At 39.9% G+C, this 20,693-nt stretch overlaps 1 protein-coding gene across 6 annotated transcripts in view; it reads right to left on the bottom strand.

Moving 5' to 3' along the window:
- LOC136432904 (sodium/calcium exchanger 3-like) overlaps positions 1-20,693 on the bottom strand; it is a 51,286-nt gene that overhangs the window by 28,467 nt on the left and 2,126 nt on the right. For 5 of the 6 annotated variants that reach the window (XM_066424537.1, XM_066424535.1, XM_066424540.1 and 2 more), the window contains exon 2: positions 17,595-19,356. In XM_066424537.1, coding sequence (XP_066280634.1) covers positions 17,595-19,324 — 1,730 coding nt within the window. In that variant the 5' untranslated portion in view covers positions 19,325-19,356. Of the gene's footprint in view, positions 1-17,594; positions 19,357-19,584; positions 20,058-20,693 lie in introns of those variants that run through there. The other variant, XM_066424536.1, reaches the window with a different exon arrangement.

The following is a 20,693-nucleotide window of genomic DNA, read 5'->3' as shown; positions in this document are numbered from 1 at the left end:
TGGCTGTGGCAACACCACCATGCCCAGAAAGGTAAAGTATGCCAAACCAAAATATCAGGATGTTACCCTAACAACTGGATCAACAACAAATGGTCCTATCAAATGGTGATTTCAGCTGAGAAGACCAGTTATGCAGTATGATTTTATAATTGCTTTGAAATTCCAAAGAGCTATGCATCACACCCAGATGCAGCTTGGTTGGAAAGTCACTACATTCCTATTTTTCACTGGAATTGTTGAAACTTCCACAGGGCTTTTAGGATAAGTTACCTTTAAAACATGTTTAAATCCTGGTTCCCCTCATGTAAAATTAACTTTCTTACTGCGGGGGCTCATCTATAAATTAGATTTGTATTGATTACAAAATCAATTCAAGTCAGAAGAAGGTTGAAGTCTCCAGACATGGCTGGAATGATAATGACGAGGAGTTCTGGCCTTCACACACATGCACAAATTAGACGTATAATCAATGTTATTATGATTAAAGAACCATATATCTAAATGTTAGACTTTGTCTGTTTACAAGGCAGCAACTCAATGAATGGAGAGGGAAGACAATCACTATGGTCAAAATGTGTCATCCCAGCAGTATTTGGGTTTAAATTTATCTGGCTGAATCAGACCTGTCACTAGTGCCTGCCCTGCAGTGGACATGATGTTAATTTGGTCTCTGAAACAGGTGCATAAACAACGCATGCAGAAAACTTACAGCTCCCTGCACATAGTGGGCTTTATATATCTAGATGTGCAATAACTGGCATAGCTGGCACACATGATAGGACTGAACCATGTGGAAGGTGTTTTAAGGGTTTGAGAATTGCAAGCATGTCCCTTCATGATAAGTCAGGATGCAAAGAAACTAGGCCAAACTAGTTTTGGCATATTCTATGATGCTTAGTGTTTTGAAAGATACAGCAGAAAGTTTCTCTTTGTGTGCTAAGTTCAATTCATTACACTCCAGACATGATATGATCTTTGATGAACAGTATAGGCTTACCAAGTCTGATATTAATTTTCAAATACAATTTCACAGGAAACCATGAGACTAACAGTAAATGTGTGCTGTAACATCTGAGCTCTATCTTTAGGGATGTTTCTGACATTATAGCTAATACCATGTTTTATGTATTATATTACATGGATTAGATTGAAATGAGAAACTTAAGCCAATATACAGCTAGCGTACAAACTATCAGCAGTTTGCTTAATACTTAAATCTCATCACATCTGTGATGGACAGCATTCTACAAAGATGTAAGTCCACACAAACTAAATTACCTCTTAATGTTTAATCAATGGATCTCATACCTATTCTATGGCTTACTACAAACAATAATAGAGAGTCAATTATAAATGTATGAAATATGTCAGTAAATACAATATCTAGCCATCCATTCCATCATTCTGCAAGAGTTGGAAAATCTGCTTGTCTTCATATTATTATTATTATTATTATTATTGAAAGTGTGATCTAATATCTCAACAGTTTCTCATTCCACCACATTGGTGTGTCATCATCAGATGTGCCTAAACCTTGACAGTAAAATTTGCCCTTAAATGCAGGAAATAATTTTTTAAACTGTATAATACACTAAGTTAAATTTGTATGTCCTGACGGGAGAGTGTTCTGCTGCATATGAACTTCTACTGCAGTAACACATCTTTACATCCAAATCACATATGTGAGGTTTGATAACTGCTCTCCTACTGTGGCTTCCTTGCCGTAAAATCTTCCAAGATCAACTTGGTGGTTGCTCTCTGAAAGAGAAGCAAGCCAATGACTCTTTGCAGATCTGCTCACAGAACTCTTTGTACCACTTGCTATTGCTTGAAAGGCTTTGAGGAAGCTGATCAAGATAGATCCCTGTACCAGAATGTCTAGCTCCCCTTACAGCAGCCAAGTCCACTCAACAAACTTGCATTGCTTACAGCATTTATAAGCTGCTAGAACGTTAATGGCTCCAGCCATAATTTATCGCCACTTCACTCTGTGCTTTATTCTGCCCTGCCTGCTACTGAACTTAGCATGGCCACAGTGAAGCTCAACCCATTTTGCCACTGACAGTGAAGAATTTGGCATCATCTTATGATGCCCTGGGGAAGCATCCTTCCTTTAAGCTTCTCAAACTGCAAGTGATCTAAAATGGAAACATTTCCAGTTTGTCACATACGCCTTCACCATAAAACAGTACAAAAGGCTGACACAGCATGAGATCTTGCCCTTCTTATAGTATTGGAATTAAAAGCCGATGACTAATGGGCAATTGCGATATCGGCTGCACTGACCCTACCAAGTGCTATCTGTAATTCCTGTGCAGCTTTGGATGGAAATATGCCAAATGAATCGAAGATTTTATTGGTCTTAGATAAAGGAGAGTACGGATCAATGAGCGCCTCATCCAGCATTGTTCATGAGTTCCATACTGCTGACATGACACATTTAACTTTGCTGAAACTTTCAGATGATCATACTTGGCTGATGGCTAACAGGCACTTCTGAAGCTATGCAAGGTCAGTAGTCTTATGGTATGCATTGATTATATAATGGCTGAAAATTTATAATGGTAATATATGATTTTGCAGTTGTCCTTGGTAACTTCTCTCTGTCTACCCCTATCAATAGCCTGCACCCCAAAAACTAATTGCTATTACTGTAACAGAAACAGATTCTCAAGGCTAAATAGCCAAAACTGTGCCAGACATTGTTATAAAGACACAGTCAGTTACAGAGTCCCTTGCATTTCAAGAGCATATCTTCCTCTGTTCTTCAGAGTAATCTAGACCACCTGACCATTCTGGTCGTTTGTCACGTGTTAGGGTATCCTCTACTTAAGATTATTGCACCACGACTGCTGATTACCTCTTTCTGCAGCACCCTCTGTCTCAGAGCGCACTGTTGGAGCCTTTCAAAGATAAGGTTGATGAATTGTGCAGCATCTTCTGAGCAACTGATTAGACTGCTTATCCCAAATGAATATCTTTACCACCCTGACATTCACCTGCAGTAATAATACATTCAGAAACTTCCTTACAGTATGGCTAGGTATTGATCGACCTCATCTCCTTCTTTTGGAGGACAATGGGAGCAGTGTAATGATGGAAGTTTGGAGGATAGGAGAAAAGGAAATGGTATAAAAAGGTAGATTGACCAAAGTACTTTTAGCTTATGTACATGTAAATTTCAAACAGAATTCATTGAAAGTAATGAAATTGTTCAATAGAGATTAAATCAGATATTAATTCAAAAAGGAAGAGTGACATGATTGTGTGAATTTTTGTTTCAGAAAGATATATTTGATTCATGCAACGATCTGAAACAATCAACTACAAAATTATTTCATTGCTATTCCCTAAGCCTTGAGTCATTGGAATTTGGAAGAAATTAGAGAATGACCTGAGCACCCTTAAAGTCAACCGCAGGAATGTTGATTGAGAGGGATTTATTGCCTTCCCACTGCTATCATCCACAGTGATCCCTTGGTAATAAACATTGCTACCAGGTCAAGCCCAGGTCATTTCCTGCTGGTCTCCTGGGAGGTAGGATCATATTAAATGGTATAAAATGAATCAGATGTAATTATTCTTCCTGCTCCACAAGTGGGATTTTCATAGGGATTCTTCTCTAGCCTATAATAATGTATTACATGAATATGATATGATATGATATAACATGATATGATATAATACAATAAGAACATGTATTTGTATACAAAGATTGCATAAAACTTTGCGAAGAAAAGATTTTAATTCTTAAGAAAGTTAATCTTTAGTAGTAACTTATAATCCGTCCCAAAATAAAACAATGTATGATATTTCAATAATGTATAGAATTTTTACCTGGATATTTATAGAGAGTTTTATCCTAACATTTAACTTGACAACATGAACTTCCTCAATGTAATGTAACATTTTCTGTATGATTTTCTACAAACCTGATTTCAAAGTTGCTTTGATTTTTATCTCAGGTTCTATTCTGAAGAAATGCTTGAACCACAAGTTTTGCTATTTGTTCTTAGTCTCCTGACACCCAACCTGTGGTTCTGCAAGGAAGACGATTCTACCACTGCACTTGGCTAGGTTTGATGGATTGTCTGTGTTTTATTACCTCTCCGTCCAGACTGAGAAAGCCATGAATTTTTAAAGACTCTGGATTGTTGCAAATCTCAGCAATTGCACCATACCAATTGTTACTGTGTCACTTGCACAGGAGAGAAGGGTATAGTGCCAAAAACCATGTGTGTAAGCAGACAATGCCAGTACACACAAAAGCCAGATTAATTTGCTTCTCTTGCAAGCTTGTATTTCACTCATCAATATTTTACATCATGTTGAATCCAATAGTCTCCATGAAATGAAGTACCCTGTTGTTACCTCCTTGAATGAAAAGACAAAGAGGAAGCAAAGAAGGGGGTAGTTACTTCTCACGCTATGCATTAATCAAGTCAATGTTTGGCAATTTATGTGCTACACTAGTCTTCTTGTGCAAAACTTTTAGGGCAAAATATTGATTATCAAACGTCCACCACTGTACACATATGTAGGGCACAACTAAGATGTAGTTCCCTAAACCACCGGGAGTTCTTCACACTGGACATAATCCCTATAGTGTGCATCAGCTACAGTAATGCTGAACTGATCCCCTGTGATCCTGAAGCCTCTCCTTTCATCCCCACAATGATGAAAGTAACATTACATTGACAGCTGTGGCTTGGGGAGGTGTTGGTTAGAAAGGCCACAGTCTGTGGGTAGAATGAGGTGATCCATAATGGTTTTCCATGTCAGGTTGGGATTAAAGTCACTTCTTTAGCATGCCTTATGCATAGCTCTTTTCAAATACGTGACTGACACTTTACAATGGTTTCTCCAAAGGACTGCTACCCTTTCAGTAGCATGTATATTAGATGTTCAAACTTTGGTACAAAGATATTCTAACAATGTAAAGTTGAACAGAAATGTTGTTCTACGCAGCTGAAATTTATAGCTGATGTTATTTTAGACATTCCGTCCATTTAACTAACAAATTGATAAGTTGTCTTTCAGAGAGGAAACAAAATTTCTACTACCTCTAAAAACTGAAGTTTTGTAATGAAAATGTTTTTTTTACAGTCGTAGTGCTTTGATTCGCCTTCGAACATCTTGCAGAGTAGGGGTTTAAAAGAAACTGGAGATGAGATAATCTGGGTCAAAAGCAATTGCCCTGTGCTGCGTTTTAAGAAAGCAATTATTGTGGTATGATCCTGGCACAAAGAGACATAGGCCCCATTTCATTAACCCAATTGGTACAGCCTTGGTGATGGAGCACTACTATGCAAGGACTGACAAGCTCATCTAAGGCTTTCATGACCTCAAATTCAACATGATGAAACCTCATGATAACACACAGCCAATCAGAGCACATTTGATTACAAAGAAATCAAATCATTGTACAACAGACTTTCTATTGGCATTGAAAAATACCGGCAATGATCAAGACTTAATGATAATGACTGATTCTTTTACAAGGGAAGTGAAATCATAAATCATACTCAAGTTGTAATGACTTCATAAACTTCAGGGATTTTCTACAATCCAATGAAGTGACATTTGTCATAAATGAGTAGGAAGTGTCAAAGGTATTGCAGTCAAACCCAATCTTAGCCCAAACAGTTGGCAATGATAGATGAGTGTTTTTTGTAAAACATTTCGATATTTCATGCTTCTGTTCTAACAGAAGCATGAAGTATTGAAATGTTTTAATGGTACAGAAGGATGGAAAGAAGTTCTTCCTACAGAGAACGACTCTTCCACCTTCAACCAGCAGTAACAACACACAAATATCACTGAGGTGTTTTTTTAGTTAACTTGGTCAAAAAAGTCGCGCCCAAAAGTCGTCAGAGCTGAAGCCATTTTGTCACAGTAATTTCATTCATCAATATTCATGGTCCTATTCTCCAGATTAAAGTGGAGATTTGATGCTTGATGAAAATGCATGGTAGGTAAGGAACAAGAATCAATCTCCTTCATCACAGGCTTGTCTCCTGACACCCAATTAATAGGCAAGTTTTTAATCAATTCCAGTGTAATGAAATTTTGGATCATAGAACTTATTCCATGAGATCTCTAAGGGCTTTAGAGGAAACATTTATCTTTTTAGAATCTGTTGTAATGTGTAGCCTACAAAGTCCTGACCCCTGTATTTTCAGGAAAGTTCTGTCGATCTAAACATTGTACAAACCCCATGTGTATCCATACCCTTCTGTACTGTTTAAGTATTCTTAAATGTGAGTCTAGACATGGCATTATCATATTGGTAACTTTAAAGGTACAAACATGAAAAGAGACTTTGCTCATATGAAATGGGAGCAATAAGTAACTTCTGTCACTGTGTGCATAAGCTGATTGTTTTCTCTGCTATGTTGTCCAGACCAAATAAGGGCAGCCAGCCTGAGCCAGCAGCCAGGAGGGGTCAAGTTTCCCTCCCCTACTAAATTTGGAATCACCTTGGGGCCAGCCTCCCTGATAGCTATCAGTGATGAATCCCCCTCCCTAATTATGCCTGCAGTGTGCCAGCAGTGTGGCAATGCTACTGGAATTACACCATCTGCTGTGTGGAGGTCTCTGAGAGAGGGCCCCTTCTACATCAGTCCCCTCCATACAAACAACTTCTCCAGATCCCCCATTAGGATGTCTGGCTCTCCAAACTGAACCAACAATAGCCAGAATTGATTAGCAAATATGGAGGTACACCAATTAAGCTTTAGTGTACGATGATTATCTTGGCTTAACATGAATGTGTTATAAAGTTCTAAACAGCTCAAGCACTATCTGCATGCATGGTGGGAAGAGGTCCAAAAATGATGTGCTTCAAACAAATTGAGCAGTGGAGGATTTTATTACAAACTTGATGGAAGGCCTGTGGGCAGCAAAATTGCCACCATTTAGGTCCCTTCTCCAATCTAGGGGAAATGAGGCGTCTGGATTCTCACCATAAAGTACTGAATTTCCTGTCACAAGGACGGAATATTGGGATTGGAAATATTGATATGTCTAAAGCTTGGTAATAACTTACAGTAGCAGGGCAGCAATGTTATATTGTAACACTTGCATGAAGAAACCAATAAGTTTGTCTCTTTTTGTGATGTCATATATCAAAGAAGGTCAGTATGTTTATTAATGTTATATGATATCAAAGCCAAATTTCTGTTTTTAATTTGGAAGAATTTACCAAATATGAATGAATATGAGAGTATGTCATCGGCACAAGTCAGTGAGATAAGATCTGTCTTGTAATATGGTATTTTTATCAGCTTATCAAATGTGTAACTGATTGATACCAGGGAAAGGAATGGCTATAAGTACCCATATTTGACCCAGTCATTGCTAGGAAAGGCATATCTATTGTGGGATGATCCAGGAATAAATCTAATTGTTTTTTTGGTTATTGGTGGAATTCTTGGGTCGAGCTAGACTTTAAACAGAGGCATATAAAAAAATAAGGATAGGACTAAGGACAAAACTATCTGATACCTTGTGATTCTTCACAATCCACCACAAATGTAACTGAATAACTACAGTCAATAATAACGAAGGAATGCATAATCAGCAAATTACTCTTCCACATAATGAAACAAATATCATTATTGGCAGTTCTATCCATAAACATTACTGCCCTAAACCTGAAAATGTATGACACAACTACCACATCAGCACTACGCAATGGAACATATAGATATCAGAAATACTGACTTATAATATCAGGGCTCAGCATGAATGCAGAAAAGGTTGATCATTCAGGGGTCAGCTTTTATTACTTTGATTAGGTAAATGGACCATGCCGTTACCCTATGGTCAACCATGTTGTCCATTAGGGATTAAGGATTATGGCCATCAGTACCTGAAAATTGTATCTGTCAGGGAGACAAATGAGAGTGCTGACTGTACCATTCCTCACAAACTGGGAACCGGAAAGGGGGCAATATGTCATACCAGCAGTAGACTAGTGTGAGAATTCAGTCATGCCACCAACTGCACAATCTTTACACAATCCAGACAGCGGGTATAATACACTGTATAAAAGTGACCATTCTCCCAGGAACAATTTTACATTACTTCAAACCTCAAATGTGGTCCTGCTATTAGATTGGAGCAGGGCAAGAAATGAAATGACTACGTATGAATAATGTAATATCACAACAAAATATGGCGGCCTGATTTCCCTGTAGACACTTTCTTCAATGCCCCCATAAGAAGGGAGTGGTTTGTTTTTTTAACCCTCTCTATCTCACTCATGGATACCAATTACAAATGGTTACAAACCGCAACAAAGAAAAACGCCATGGACCCTGTTCAACTGCCTCAGGCAAGGCTATGAAACTGGGCTAAAAACCATGAGACCAACCTATTAATCATTGTCATCAGATACTACAATTTATTTGATAGCAGTCACACTTGCTACCATGTGAGTTTCCACCAATTATGTCAAGTTCCCTGCACTCCAATGACTCTGCTACTCTTTTAAGATTTTATACAGAATCACGGGTATAGATGATGTCACAATACGCTGGCAATGTTGTAATTTGATGATTTCTGACGTTTCCTTCATTTTTCAGGAATGCAGTGGAAGATGTTTTGCTTGTTATATCTGGTGGTCATGCTTAATATGGGTTTTCATTTTTCAGAGTTAATCAGCTTGGATATCCCTGGGGGTGCATTTTGTACATGTCATTGACCAGCATGAATGCAAAGCACCTGCTTCCATTCGTTTCTGCTAGATAGCGTCATTTCACTGTGAAAATTACCCTAGTCTAAAGCACCTGCTGCTGTCCCAAACCAACCGTATCTAACTTCTTCCTACCAGTAACTACATGTCAACCCTGTCAGCAAACAGGTTTACATTACATCATGTGCTCTCCTCACCCTCACGGCGGCTGACACAGTTCGTTTAGCTTTTAAACACTTGGTATGTAGACAAAACCGCATTGACGTCATAAGGAAAACAAGGCCTTTCACAGTTGCCTAGTAAGTGTTCTAACTTTGCGTCATGCGCAACTTGATACATATACCCCCGGTACGTCATGTTGAACACAAATTGACCAAAAGTCCTGGTGTGTTGTTGGCATCTGAATGGGGCCTTTGTAAGGGAGGGAAAGTAGAGTCCAGGTCACATCACCATAAACTATACATGTATATTTATGTTGAAACCTTGTACAGTCAAAACAAAAACTTGTTTGGTTCAATATTCAGCGGAATGAATTAAGATGTATTTCAATAAACAAATCCATCAATTATATGATTCCGCTGAGTGTGCCTTTAGCACAGGACAGCAAAACCAATTTTCTCCACACCTGTACAAGGTAATGTTACACAGTGGAGGGAGCTACCGTGGCATTTTCTAAGGAGAAATCCCATGTTGATCTTCATTACATGCTGCATGTAACAGAGCATATGGCAGATCTGATATGCTGGTGCCTTAATTAGGGACAATTGTAATTTTCTTGCTTAATATTGGAATCTATCTCCATAATAACAATACAGTGATGCTGTGAAGGGCAAAAGCGACTACCTTAATGCTAGCAGATGTTTTAACATATTGTGAATAATGATGATGATTACCATTCCTATTCTAAAACATGGCCGCTATCATACATAATGAATAGCCTGTAATGTTAACCAGCATGGTTCCAGTAGCAGGTTGTTTACTAGGTACAGTAGCTGTACGAGATAATGTGCCTTTCCGCCAAAATATTACACCATTTTCAACCTACACATTGATATCTTAGTTCAATTTCAATGTGCCCAGTTTCCTTGTTTCCTTTTTAACAAAGGTAATTTTTATTATTGTTTGTGGGTTAAAGGTCAAATAATACATAAAACATATTTTGGACTACTGAGCCCAAATGTTTGACAAAATGTATCTTTTCAAAGGGCTATTATTTGGATTGTTTGCTCAATCTTTTCTTACCTTGGTACAAAGGGCCAATGAAGTGCATTTCTGCAGATATCACAAGAATATCTTATCATTTCCCTCTATACCAATCAATACATGTTAGATATTTGCATAATCATGTTTCCCTCCCAATATAGGTGACAAATATAGAATACTAGAGTCAAACAAGTGGGGTAATCATTTTTTTCAAAACGTACAATATTAAACTGGTGCTGCACACAACGCCATCAGTTTCCATTGTACATGATATGATCATTATCTATTATACATGTACCAGTGAGGCAAGAGTACAGCCTGGCCTTGAATGTCTGCAAAGCTTATATTCTTATAACCGTGCCTCTATCCATCAGGGCTCATCTACATGTACATGGAATCAATGGTAATGCTATTTCCTCTCACACAAACAGGATATCCAAAAATGTTCATCCTACCTTTGGCCTAAAGGGGAAATTTGTCAGTACTCATCATTTGTATCTATTAGATTATTCGTGACAGGATGTGGTACCTGGTATTTTGACCACACTGGTAGGCCGGACTTCAACACTAATAATTCACATGCATCACCAACGTTCAAATATGATTTAATACACATTGCAGTGTGAGTTATAAAAACAGTGCATTACCCTTTAAGAAATATTTTTCTTGTTTCTTCATTTTTGACCAAGACCAAGTATACCACCTATGTCCAACACTGTCTCTGTTCCAGTTCTTCATGTAATATCATATGTTATATAGACATTTTAAAAAATAGATTAACCAATGGTTTGACAGTTAATATTCTTTTCTGAAGTGCATAACGTTTTTGTGCAAAACATCATAAATTTGCAGAATGTAATGTGATGTGAGAGATGCTGGCATGAATTATTAATCAGACATGCAAATTTCATGTGCATGGTCAGTTCTTTGGAATTGGAAGTGTTGCACACTACAAAACAATGAAATGTTTCTAAAACACCCAACCACACACACAGCTTAAGTGACTATTCAAAACTATGATAATTTTTCTGGATGTAGACATGTATCAAATGTTACTGTGTCCACTGTAGCAGTAGCATATAATGTCATAGTAGTCTCTACAACTATGTTAGGATCACACATGATTTCAGGGTTTACATGTCACACAGCCCGATGATCGCTGAAATTGTAATACACAAATGTATTTCTAAAGCCTCTTTTGAGGTATATCACATAGTTTTGTATTTTTTTCCAAAGTGTTTTCAGTCATAGCTAAAGTGGAAAAAGTATTGCAGTATCTCCCTTTTTATTCAAACTATGAGGGACGGAAGGGCTAGCAACCCCTCCCTGTATACAGGTATATTACCTACGAAATCATGAATATAACCTGCTGCCCTGCATGTATGTGCTATTATATGCAAAAGGTACCGAACTTTTAAGCTATTCAAAAAAGAAGACTATCATCATTTGCATGATATTGTGTTAAAAAGAATAACATGTCAAACCAGACTAAACATCTCATGCTGCTGTTACCATCTAAGAGGCTGCAAGGAATAGAACAGAAAATAACTACAACACTGTGATGGGCGGCCATTTTCACAGGTGACAGATCATGAGAATGAAGAAGGGTCTTTACTGACTGGTACGAAAATGGGTCAATGAATAAATTTTGGCTGCATGTAACATGTCATCACTCTTCCTCGGGTTTTCATTTTATATATGCCACATTTACCTTAAGTATCTATATGCGTGTGTATACAATGTACATCCATATTGAATACAGAGACATGGAAATGAAAATGATGGTTTTGAGCATGGCAGTTTCCCCTCACGGGGCCCCCACCTCTGACCCTACCATCCAGGCATGTAGCCTCTGGCTGCATCCATGGTTCAAACCCATTAATTATTGTGCTGGTGGAGAAAATGGTGCAATAATAATGGCCAGTGGGCATATCCGCTTGCACTCAGTCTTATGTGCACAAATAGCCAGCCTCCCCATTACTTTCACATCAAATAGAAATTGACCACATCTCAAAATCTTTCACTCCTGCAGGGCTGCACTTTTTAGTGTTAAAAGCTGATTTTCATTTAACACAGCACTGAGGTGCACAGGAAAATCTATTTCTACACAAAGGTGGTGTGATCAGCTTTCCACTTGGATCGATCATTCCAAGGTGGCATTTCCCCCCTGGATGTGCCTGCACAATAAAAAAGCCAATCATTTTCCCTGGCTCCCCACATGTATTTCTCAAAATCTGACCTACATTAAAATTATATCTACTATTAACAGTGGTTTAAAATGGAGATTGTTTTCCCAGTCAATAGTATCAAGGTTCAAACAGCCTGTAGCTAAATTCAGATGGATGCATCTGAGCCAAATCATCATGAGCATCTAAACAGGTATAATTTGGATACATATAGAATCCTCTGAGGAGGCCTGAAATGCTCTTTTAGGTTCTAGAGAGGACTTGTTGTTTCACTGGTTGTTTCCCTCAGGCAACTGTACACCTCTTATTGTCTGACTTAAGTAAAACAAGAGCTTTTAAAAAAAGCTGGCGTTTCGGCTACGTTTATAAGTGTGAATTGTCTTTTCCCTTTACTTGAAGTAAAATCTGCCAGAGGAAGTCACTCAAGGGCTGTTCAGTCTATAAGAAAAATTGTCATTTTGGGAAATGAGTACTGTTTTAATAGAGAAAGGCAGATTGGGGAAAGCAATTTTGAAGTTACGTCACTTAACTTAAGTGCTTTTGAAAAAGCTGGTCTTGGCCTACAACTTGTACTTATTTGTAAAATGTATAATAGGCTCATTATAAAAGCTATCAATGTAATTATGTACATGGCACGCAATAAAACATAAAATTTGAAAAAGCACCATTGAATCATCAGCACTATGGTAATTAAGTGAAATAGAAGTTCATAACAGCTAAGGTTCTATCTAAAATGACTACCAAATGTCAAACAAATCAACAGCTACCCCATCCGTATTATTCTGGTTTCCGCATTTACAACATTTCTTCCTTATTTTCCTGGGTAATTTTGCTAAAATTCATGAAAATTCCCATAGTTTTGTGCCGAGGGGCGCCACTTTCCACGTCCGTGTTGTCTGAATGAAGTCGATACTGAACAATGGAGCATTTGCTACTGTAACAAAGAATCACAGTGACTGTTTTGCAAACAACATCAAGAGCCTCTGTTTACATCGGGGATAGAAGTTTAGTGGGGAGTGTTTTGCAAGAATCATCTTACCGCGCATAGGAGCCGCTGCACAGTATTTTCCATTACAATGAACAGAAAAATTCGAATGCCGGGTTTGGAATCTATGAAGTCCTGTTCATAAGACAAAGGCCTTGTATATATTAAATGAATATTTAAAAATAACAAATATAAAATATTTCTTTATTTATTAATGAAAAAAAATGATATTCATAAATATGATATTGATAGATTAATATAATATCAATATATATTTTTGATATTCAATATCTAAAAAGAAAAAGAAATCCATGCACGGAGACGAACCCGGATCTTCTGGGTCCGAAGCGCTTCGCGTTGCCAGATCGGCCAAGCTGCGGTACGTAACTATTCACACTGGACGTAATGCTATAACCTTACTATATGGTATCATTTATGCCGATTTTTGGTCGTTTTCTTGACGAAATCATTTTTTTTCTTCTGCAATCTTGTGGAATAGATGTAATATGGTCATTTTTCAGGATATCAAAGTCCGAAACCACAATGCAATGATATTTCCAAACAGTTGTAGCAGTTACATGCGGTCGCCGTCCTGTGTCACATGCAAATCTGCGCCGTCCTGTGTCACATGCAAATCTGCGACACAGTGTTGAACCAAGCTTCCTTCCTTCCTCCTTGCTTGAAGGTAAAAGCCAGGAGAATGCGTTTCGGCGCGCATGCGCCGAAACGCAAAAAAGTTATTGTGAGAAAAAGTCAGTTCCTTTTACAACATTGTGAGGGAATCTGTTCTTGTTTAAGTTTGTATGCAAGCATAACATTGAAAAAAAACAGACAATGGCTAGGAGCAGATTGCGGTAGCGGTAATACCTATTTTTTTCCTAATTGCCCTTTGGCTGGTTACAAAATATGTAGTAAAACCAGTTTCAGATTAGCTAATAGGCAAACTACTGGAGACAAAAGCACCTGCATTGTGAACCAAATTACAAATTTTCAATGGAAAGAGAAGTGTTTTCCTTGTAAAAAAAATCTTGCCTGTCTTGGATCATGGATAAGATGCAATCTGTATTCAGTGAGACTGAACATACAAGGCAAATATGTACATGTGTTTGAAAGACAAGTTATGTTTACAACCTGCCCCAAATCATACCAATCAGTTGTCCTTGCGCCCTGTTTGTTTAGTGGTTTAGGGTAAAAGTGGTTTATGATGGTAAGAATGATTATCTGTCAATAAATTTCCACTTGTCACCTCCATAGCAATAGCCTTTAGATGGCAAGGATCACAGATAACAACCCTATGATCTCAGGCTTCTCACATACAAAAATGGGAAGTGTGTTTGATTTTCACACATCACGCAGCAACATGGTAGCACCACTAGCAAGGATTTTTTAACCTTGAATATTCTAAAGGACGGATATCAATCGCCTGTCAGGGTCACAGATTTTCTACCTGAAAGATGAGCTGGATTGAGATAAATGGAATTACAAATGTTACAGAGTTTCAGTATCTGAGAATTAAAGTTGTCATGAAGATGATTCTGTACCCATCATTGCAGCAAGGCTTTTGTTTATTGTACAAAAATGATGCTGTCAGTGTCATGATAAAAATTATTTTACAAAATTAATTTGGTACAACTGATGGAAAAATGGAAAGGAGGTCACATGCATATATGTACCATTTGACCCACATTTTTCACCATAGCAACGTTTAATACCATATTTGGGGCATATCTGGCCAACCCTGTGGTGTAAATGAACCTACTACAAGCAGAAATGGAATATCATGATTTTTGCACAAATGTTTTGAGTATAACTGACATGATGGACTAGCACGTAGGCCTATTATCATTATCACAGACAAGTTCTTCTGTATCTGTCCCAAAGTAAGGGCTCAGAGATACTGTAAACGCAAAAATGTTCGCGGTGGTCTTATGTTCGCGTTTTTCGCGGCAACCGTTTTACCGTGAACTTAAAGCCACCGCAAACATTTTTGTCAAATACAGTAGCAATATGTGACTTAAGCGCTGCCGCGAAATAAAAACCACGCAAACTTAAATCAAGGAGCTTAAATGCATATACAGTAGAGCATCCTCATCTGCCTCATCGTGTCTCCTTAGCAACCACCGGTACAGACACGTGGCCCGAGCTTAATGTTCATAACCATTCTTATCTTGTGGACGTCATCACAAATGTGACTTTGATAGTTGCCATGGTACTTAAAAAAGCACAACCCTCAATCTATATTACAGTGTGCCATCTGTTGTCGTGCATTTGGGACAGCTGCCTCCAGGCAATAAAGGTCCACACACCAACATTGTAATATAATCTTTGGTATAAAATGCAAATGACTGTTGTATTGGTCACACATATGACAAATCCAATTTTCTCAGGCAATTTTCTATGTCTAAGACATTTTGCCCGGTAGCCTAGTACAATGGAGAAAAATCTTCCATGTTCTAACATTGTTTAAGATACTATACTTGCTGGTAGACTATGGGTAAATACTATTGTGAAGACAACTGTGCTTGGTGTACTAAGTAGTCATAAAATAGATAACAATCAGTAGTATTCCCTACAGCTACTGGTTTGTCCCATACAGAGCTGGATTTATCCTGTCAATAAAGGTCTAACAGGACATCAGCAAGGAGTCAGGCTGTCGCCTCTGTCTGATACACTATGCCTGACAGACAGTTGTAAATGATCTGTGACACACAACTAGAGAAGCAAGCATATGCCTATAACTATAAACTGCCAAGATTTTGGTCTTAATTTTTAGAGTCATCTCAAATTGTGTCCTACTGGTACCTCTGATATTATATTTTGTAAGTATGTTAATGAAAAAGGACTTGCAACCCATGTCTGAAGGCAGAATGATTTTGCTTAGAGAAATTGTCCAAAATGCATAATGATGAAGAAATAGAGTGAGCTTGCTATTGTTATAAACATCTTTTTGCTAGAATTGTCCAAAATACATATGATGATATGTTGCTTTTATCCTTGTAAATGACCAGCCAATTCCACTGCCTATAGAAAGACACATAATGCCCTCTGGGAGTACCAGGCACTCCCATGTGAGGAAAGCCTGTCCCAGTAAAACCTGCACGCCCAAATCCTCTTGTGGAACTGTGAGCCAGCTTAGGTGTTGTGTTCACACTGTGGGTCATAAGCTACAAAGCAAGCCCATGACACGGGAGCAGAGTCTCTTCCTCCCTAAACATCTGTTTGTGGGCCAAGCCTTTTGACATTGCCATAATAAATCCATTTTCAGATTTTGTTTTCTCAATATCATATTTGTGTACAGTGTATATTCCAAGATCACTCTTAGACTAGTGATTTTATTTGCTCATTGATTGTGATCAACAGAAGAAATATGGGGCAATAGCTTTGTACTTCAGCTGAAAACCAATATCTCTGCCATGTAGTCTATTTAAAGAAAAGTATGGTAAGTACAAGTAAGTTACAGCCTTGTATCTCTTATCTGAGTACCCTAACCTGAGTCACAAGTTGTTTGTAAATCAAGAGGAAGTTATCACCAAAGCTGTCAGACAAGCTGCCACATGCAAGACATGAAAGTACTGGACTACTGGGATACATAAAGGGAGCCCAAACTAATATTACAGGTGAAGCACAAGTCTATTATGTACTATAATGCAACTGGAAACGGTTTTACAAATAATTTTCCCCCGGCCATCCTACATTTTTGTATGCAAGCATTGTAGAGCAATTTCCTTTCTTCCATCATAAGCCGATGTTCAATCAATACCTGTAGTTCAATGGGCATATAGCAAATAACTGAAGCCAAGGCAATGAGTATTTCTGGGGAAGTGTTGTACCTGCAAGTAGGGAGATATTTTATGACTGAAGAGGATCATTGAGATAACTCTCAAAAATTGTCATGGAATATGTTATGCTTTGTTTAGATGAAGACAGTATAGAGAAAGTTGAGGGTGCTTGTGTGAAGGAAGATGCTGCTTCTGCCATGAATTTGTGTTTTTGAAGGTACTAGAGATGCATTTTTATCATGTTTATCTGTACCCTGCTGTAAAGGTCATTGGATTTACAAGTGACATGTTCCCTTAGTCCTTCTGGCTCAATATTAGTATTAGATAATAAAAAGCAGAATACAGAAAAAAGCTAGGGTTGGATGGTGGCTTGACTCTAATATTCAGACCCCAACGTGACCCCAATTTCTTGGAACCTGACTGCAATGTTTATGCGGCGGCTAAGGCTGGCTATTTTGAGCCGGAGAAACAGAATGCTTGCTGAAGCAAAGCCATTAGACATTTAACATGTTCCTGTGAACTTTTCATAGACTGGCCAGATAGAACATGGAAAGCATAGACCTTATCTAATAGTAACCTGCCTCTCAAGGGTGCCTCTTATCTCTTTTGTAAAGCATGTCTGTGTCACCCCAGTTGACCTCTGTCTATCACATTCTGTATATACAATAGTATATGCAACCAAACTGGCATTTAAAAAATACAATAAGCTGCAATTTAGTGTAGAAAATTGTATGAACACTTACGATGTTTCGTCGTTTTGGAATTCCAGCTCGCCAAAAGCGTCTTCGTAGTCATCACCGCCACCCTTGGCTATTCCATCGATGGTGCGATATGGGACACGGACCACGCCTCTGGCACCTGCTCCTCTGATGACCTTCAACTTGTAGGTGCCAACACTCTCATGAACTTCCAACTCCTTGTCCTCAAAAGTGAAGACACCTGCGTGGTCATCGTCAAGGATGTTGATGGTAGCTACGGCAGGGCTGACCAGCTTGATGTCGTTGGCGCCCCCTGACTCTGGGCTGGTGCGGACATTGCTCAGCTTCATGAAGAAATGCTCATCCTCCTCAAAGACTTCATCATCGATGATGGTAACGGAGATCTCCTTCTGTGTTTCACCTGGCTTGAAATACAGAGTGCCCTCCACATACTCGTAGTCGGAGCCCGCGTTGGCCGTGCCATCCTCAGACTTGTAATCAACGTAGGTAGGGCGGTTGAGATCTCCACCCCTGCGGGCGACAATCACGTCGAATGTGCCCACATTTTCCAGAACGGTGAAAGTGTCAGGGTTGAAGAAGACCTTGGTGATGGAGTCATCCTCATGGCCTATCCTGATCTCTGCCAGGCTGGCTTCCCTTTGCATGTCCTTCTGGATGCCCTTTTTGATGACGTTGCCTGATCCGGTCATCTTCCTCGTAGCCTGGATGCGGTAGAATGCTCGGCTCTTAGGACCGCTGTTGAGCAGCTCGTAGTTGGCCTTCTCCATGAGGGTATCCATATCAGCATCAGGATGTTTCCTCCTCAAATCCTTCAGCAGTTCTTGGATTTCACGCTTGTTGTCACCGACTCCATATGGAAGATCACCATCAGCCAAGTCATCCTCTCCACCCTTCTCGGCCAGCTCCATGTCACCGCCTTCTGATGCCACAATGACCTTCTTGCTCCTGCTTGCACGGTATCTTTTGTCCAGGTACTTGTAGAAGAGCAATCTCCTGTCTGCAACGTAGGCAATGAGCACACAAACAGGGAAGAAGGCCAGGGTGACGATGCCCTCCCACACATCCACGCGACGTGGTGAGATGACAGCAAGGATGAGGAATAGCCACAGGTATGCGAACAAGCTCCATGATGCAGTGACGATGAACACTCTCAAATGCTTTATTCTGCGGACCTCACCATCAGGAATAACCTGTACACAGATGGCAATGATGACAAACAGGTTGAAGGCAGCACTACCTACAATGGTAGCTGGTCCCAAATCTCCTGCGTTAAAGTTGTTTCCTATGATTTCAATGATGGACAGAAGGATCTCAGGGGCTGAAGATCCCAGAGCCATGAGAGTCAAGTTGGAAACTGTCTCGTTCCAGACTTTGACAACCACAACTTGGGTTGTACCATCTGATCTCTTGATTGTTACTTCTCTCTCCTGTGCGGTGATGACCTCAATGGCAGCCATGAATCTGTCCGCAATGATTGAAACTCCCAGGAAAAAGAAGAGTAAACCGGCAAAGTAGATCGTGGCTCTTGCAGCCTTGTCCCCCTCTGTCATGACGATGGGTTTCCATAGAGGTAATACAACACCCTTCTTGCAAGGATCGGCCTCCATGGAACACGGTTCGTCGGCGGGGACGGCCGGTTCCGTAACATTGTCCTGAGCGCTGATGCTGTTGGCTTGTAGTACCAGCAGGAGCAGGGCGGCTCCCCACAGCCACCTGCCCGACAGCGCACCTGCTATTCTCCTGAACGTCTCCATGTTTCTCGCCGGGTGACACGCCTCACACCCACCTATGGTGCAGAACAAAGAAATGCTGTGTTTATCTGGACGGACTCAATGGTTGCGGGTGTATATTAAACATGAGCGCTAATATACAAGGAAACGGTGTACCCCTCGGCCACGCCCCTTCGTTAAACAAAGTGCTATGGCCAGGCTTTGTCGCCCAGACCGGAGCTGACAATGTGAACCATCCAAACGTTTGCACAGAAGAGCTATATATGGCGAGGACCACTACTTACGTTCACTGGCGTGCACTAGTCAGGACTGTTTGCTCGCACCCAATTACTGACTACAATGTTAGTTTCTCTGTATTCGTCTTCGCGACCCGGGGACGTTCCCAAGCCATCCAGCATTCTATTCTGGGTAATCGTCCCGCTCCACCTTGGTGAGTGTTCCGTAGTGTTGGCGTGCGCGTTTGCCGCAATGTCCCAGGCCCAGTCAGGTACACTTCCGCGTTTTGATCACAAACCAACCGGACTGACGTCCCGTGCTTGCACCACCACGTCTTCTTCCCACAACACGCCTCAGTGTTTTATGCCCGTCTGCTCAGAATTATTCAGCAGGCACCCCTCTGCAACCCACCAATTTCTGCACAGCTATCGGACCATATCATAACACGAGAAGCTTGCCAGCTAACTGTCGTTACGCGTTACTGCACAGTCCGACTGAAGGCGGGGACGGCCTTTTGAGCACTGAGGCTTTGGGTTAGGGCGGACCGCAGGGTATCACGGGTAGGGAGCTATGGCGCTTTAACTATGGTGTGTTATTAGAACCGGGCTCGTCACACAAGCTGTCTTTCTTTCTTTCATGTGAATTTTGGAAACAAATACATGTGAAGAAATGGTAGCATGCTCGAGAGACGCCTGAAGTGGAGGCAGAACACTTTAGCGCGATGGCCTCTTTAATAGGTGTTTCATCTACAGTACTTGAAGAATAGAACGCTCCCTTGTCTATAAAAACCCAAAGAAGTTTACCACCATATTTGAAATGTCACAATTACAAGACTTCAATGAGGGTGCCTGGGGCGGAATGAATGCCGCTCATTTACATCTTTCATGCCCCCGAGTCAGATACGATCACCGCCATAGTCCCCGGCGGACTACCTTTTGCGTCACATGCCTATTTCTGGCATTAGACAAGAGGAAGCGTTTTACAGGCCTACCTACTGTAGATAGCCAGTTTCCTTTTCAACTAAATGGTGGGGTCAGATACTGTAAAAGCGATGTACTGAGATATACCGGCTAATTGCGTATGAATTTATTTTCCCTGTAGGTCCCCAGACAATTCATTACTGGACCCATTCATTGATCAGTCGTTCACATCTACCAGCGGTACCAGCCTTCCTCGT

This window comes from Branchiostoma lanceolatum, chromosome 4 (genome assembly GCF_035083965.1).
Source record: "Branchiostoma lanceolatum isolate klBraLanc5 chromosome 4, klBraLanc5.hap2, whole genome shotgun sequence".
In the NCBI taxonomy this organism is placed as follows: domain Eukaryota; kingdom Metazoa; phylum Chordata; class Leptocardii; order Amphioxiformes; family Branchiostomatidae; genus Branchiostoma; species Branchiostoma lanceolatum.
The sequence above is the reverse complement of the archived record's forward strand: the minus strand, read 5'-3'. Positions and strand labels throughout refer to the sequence as shown.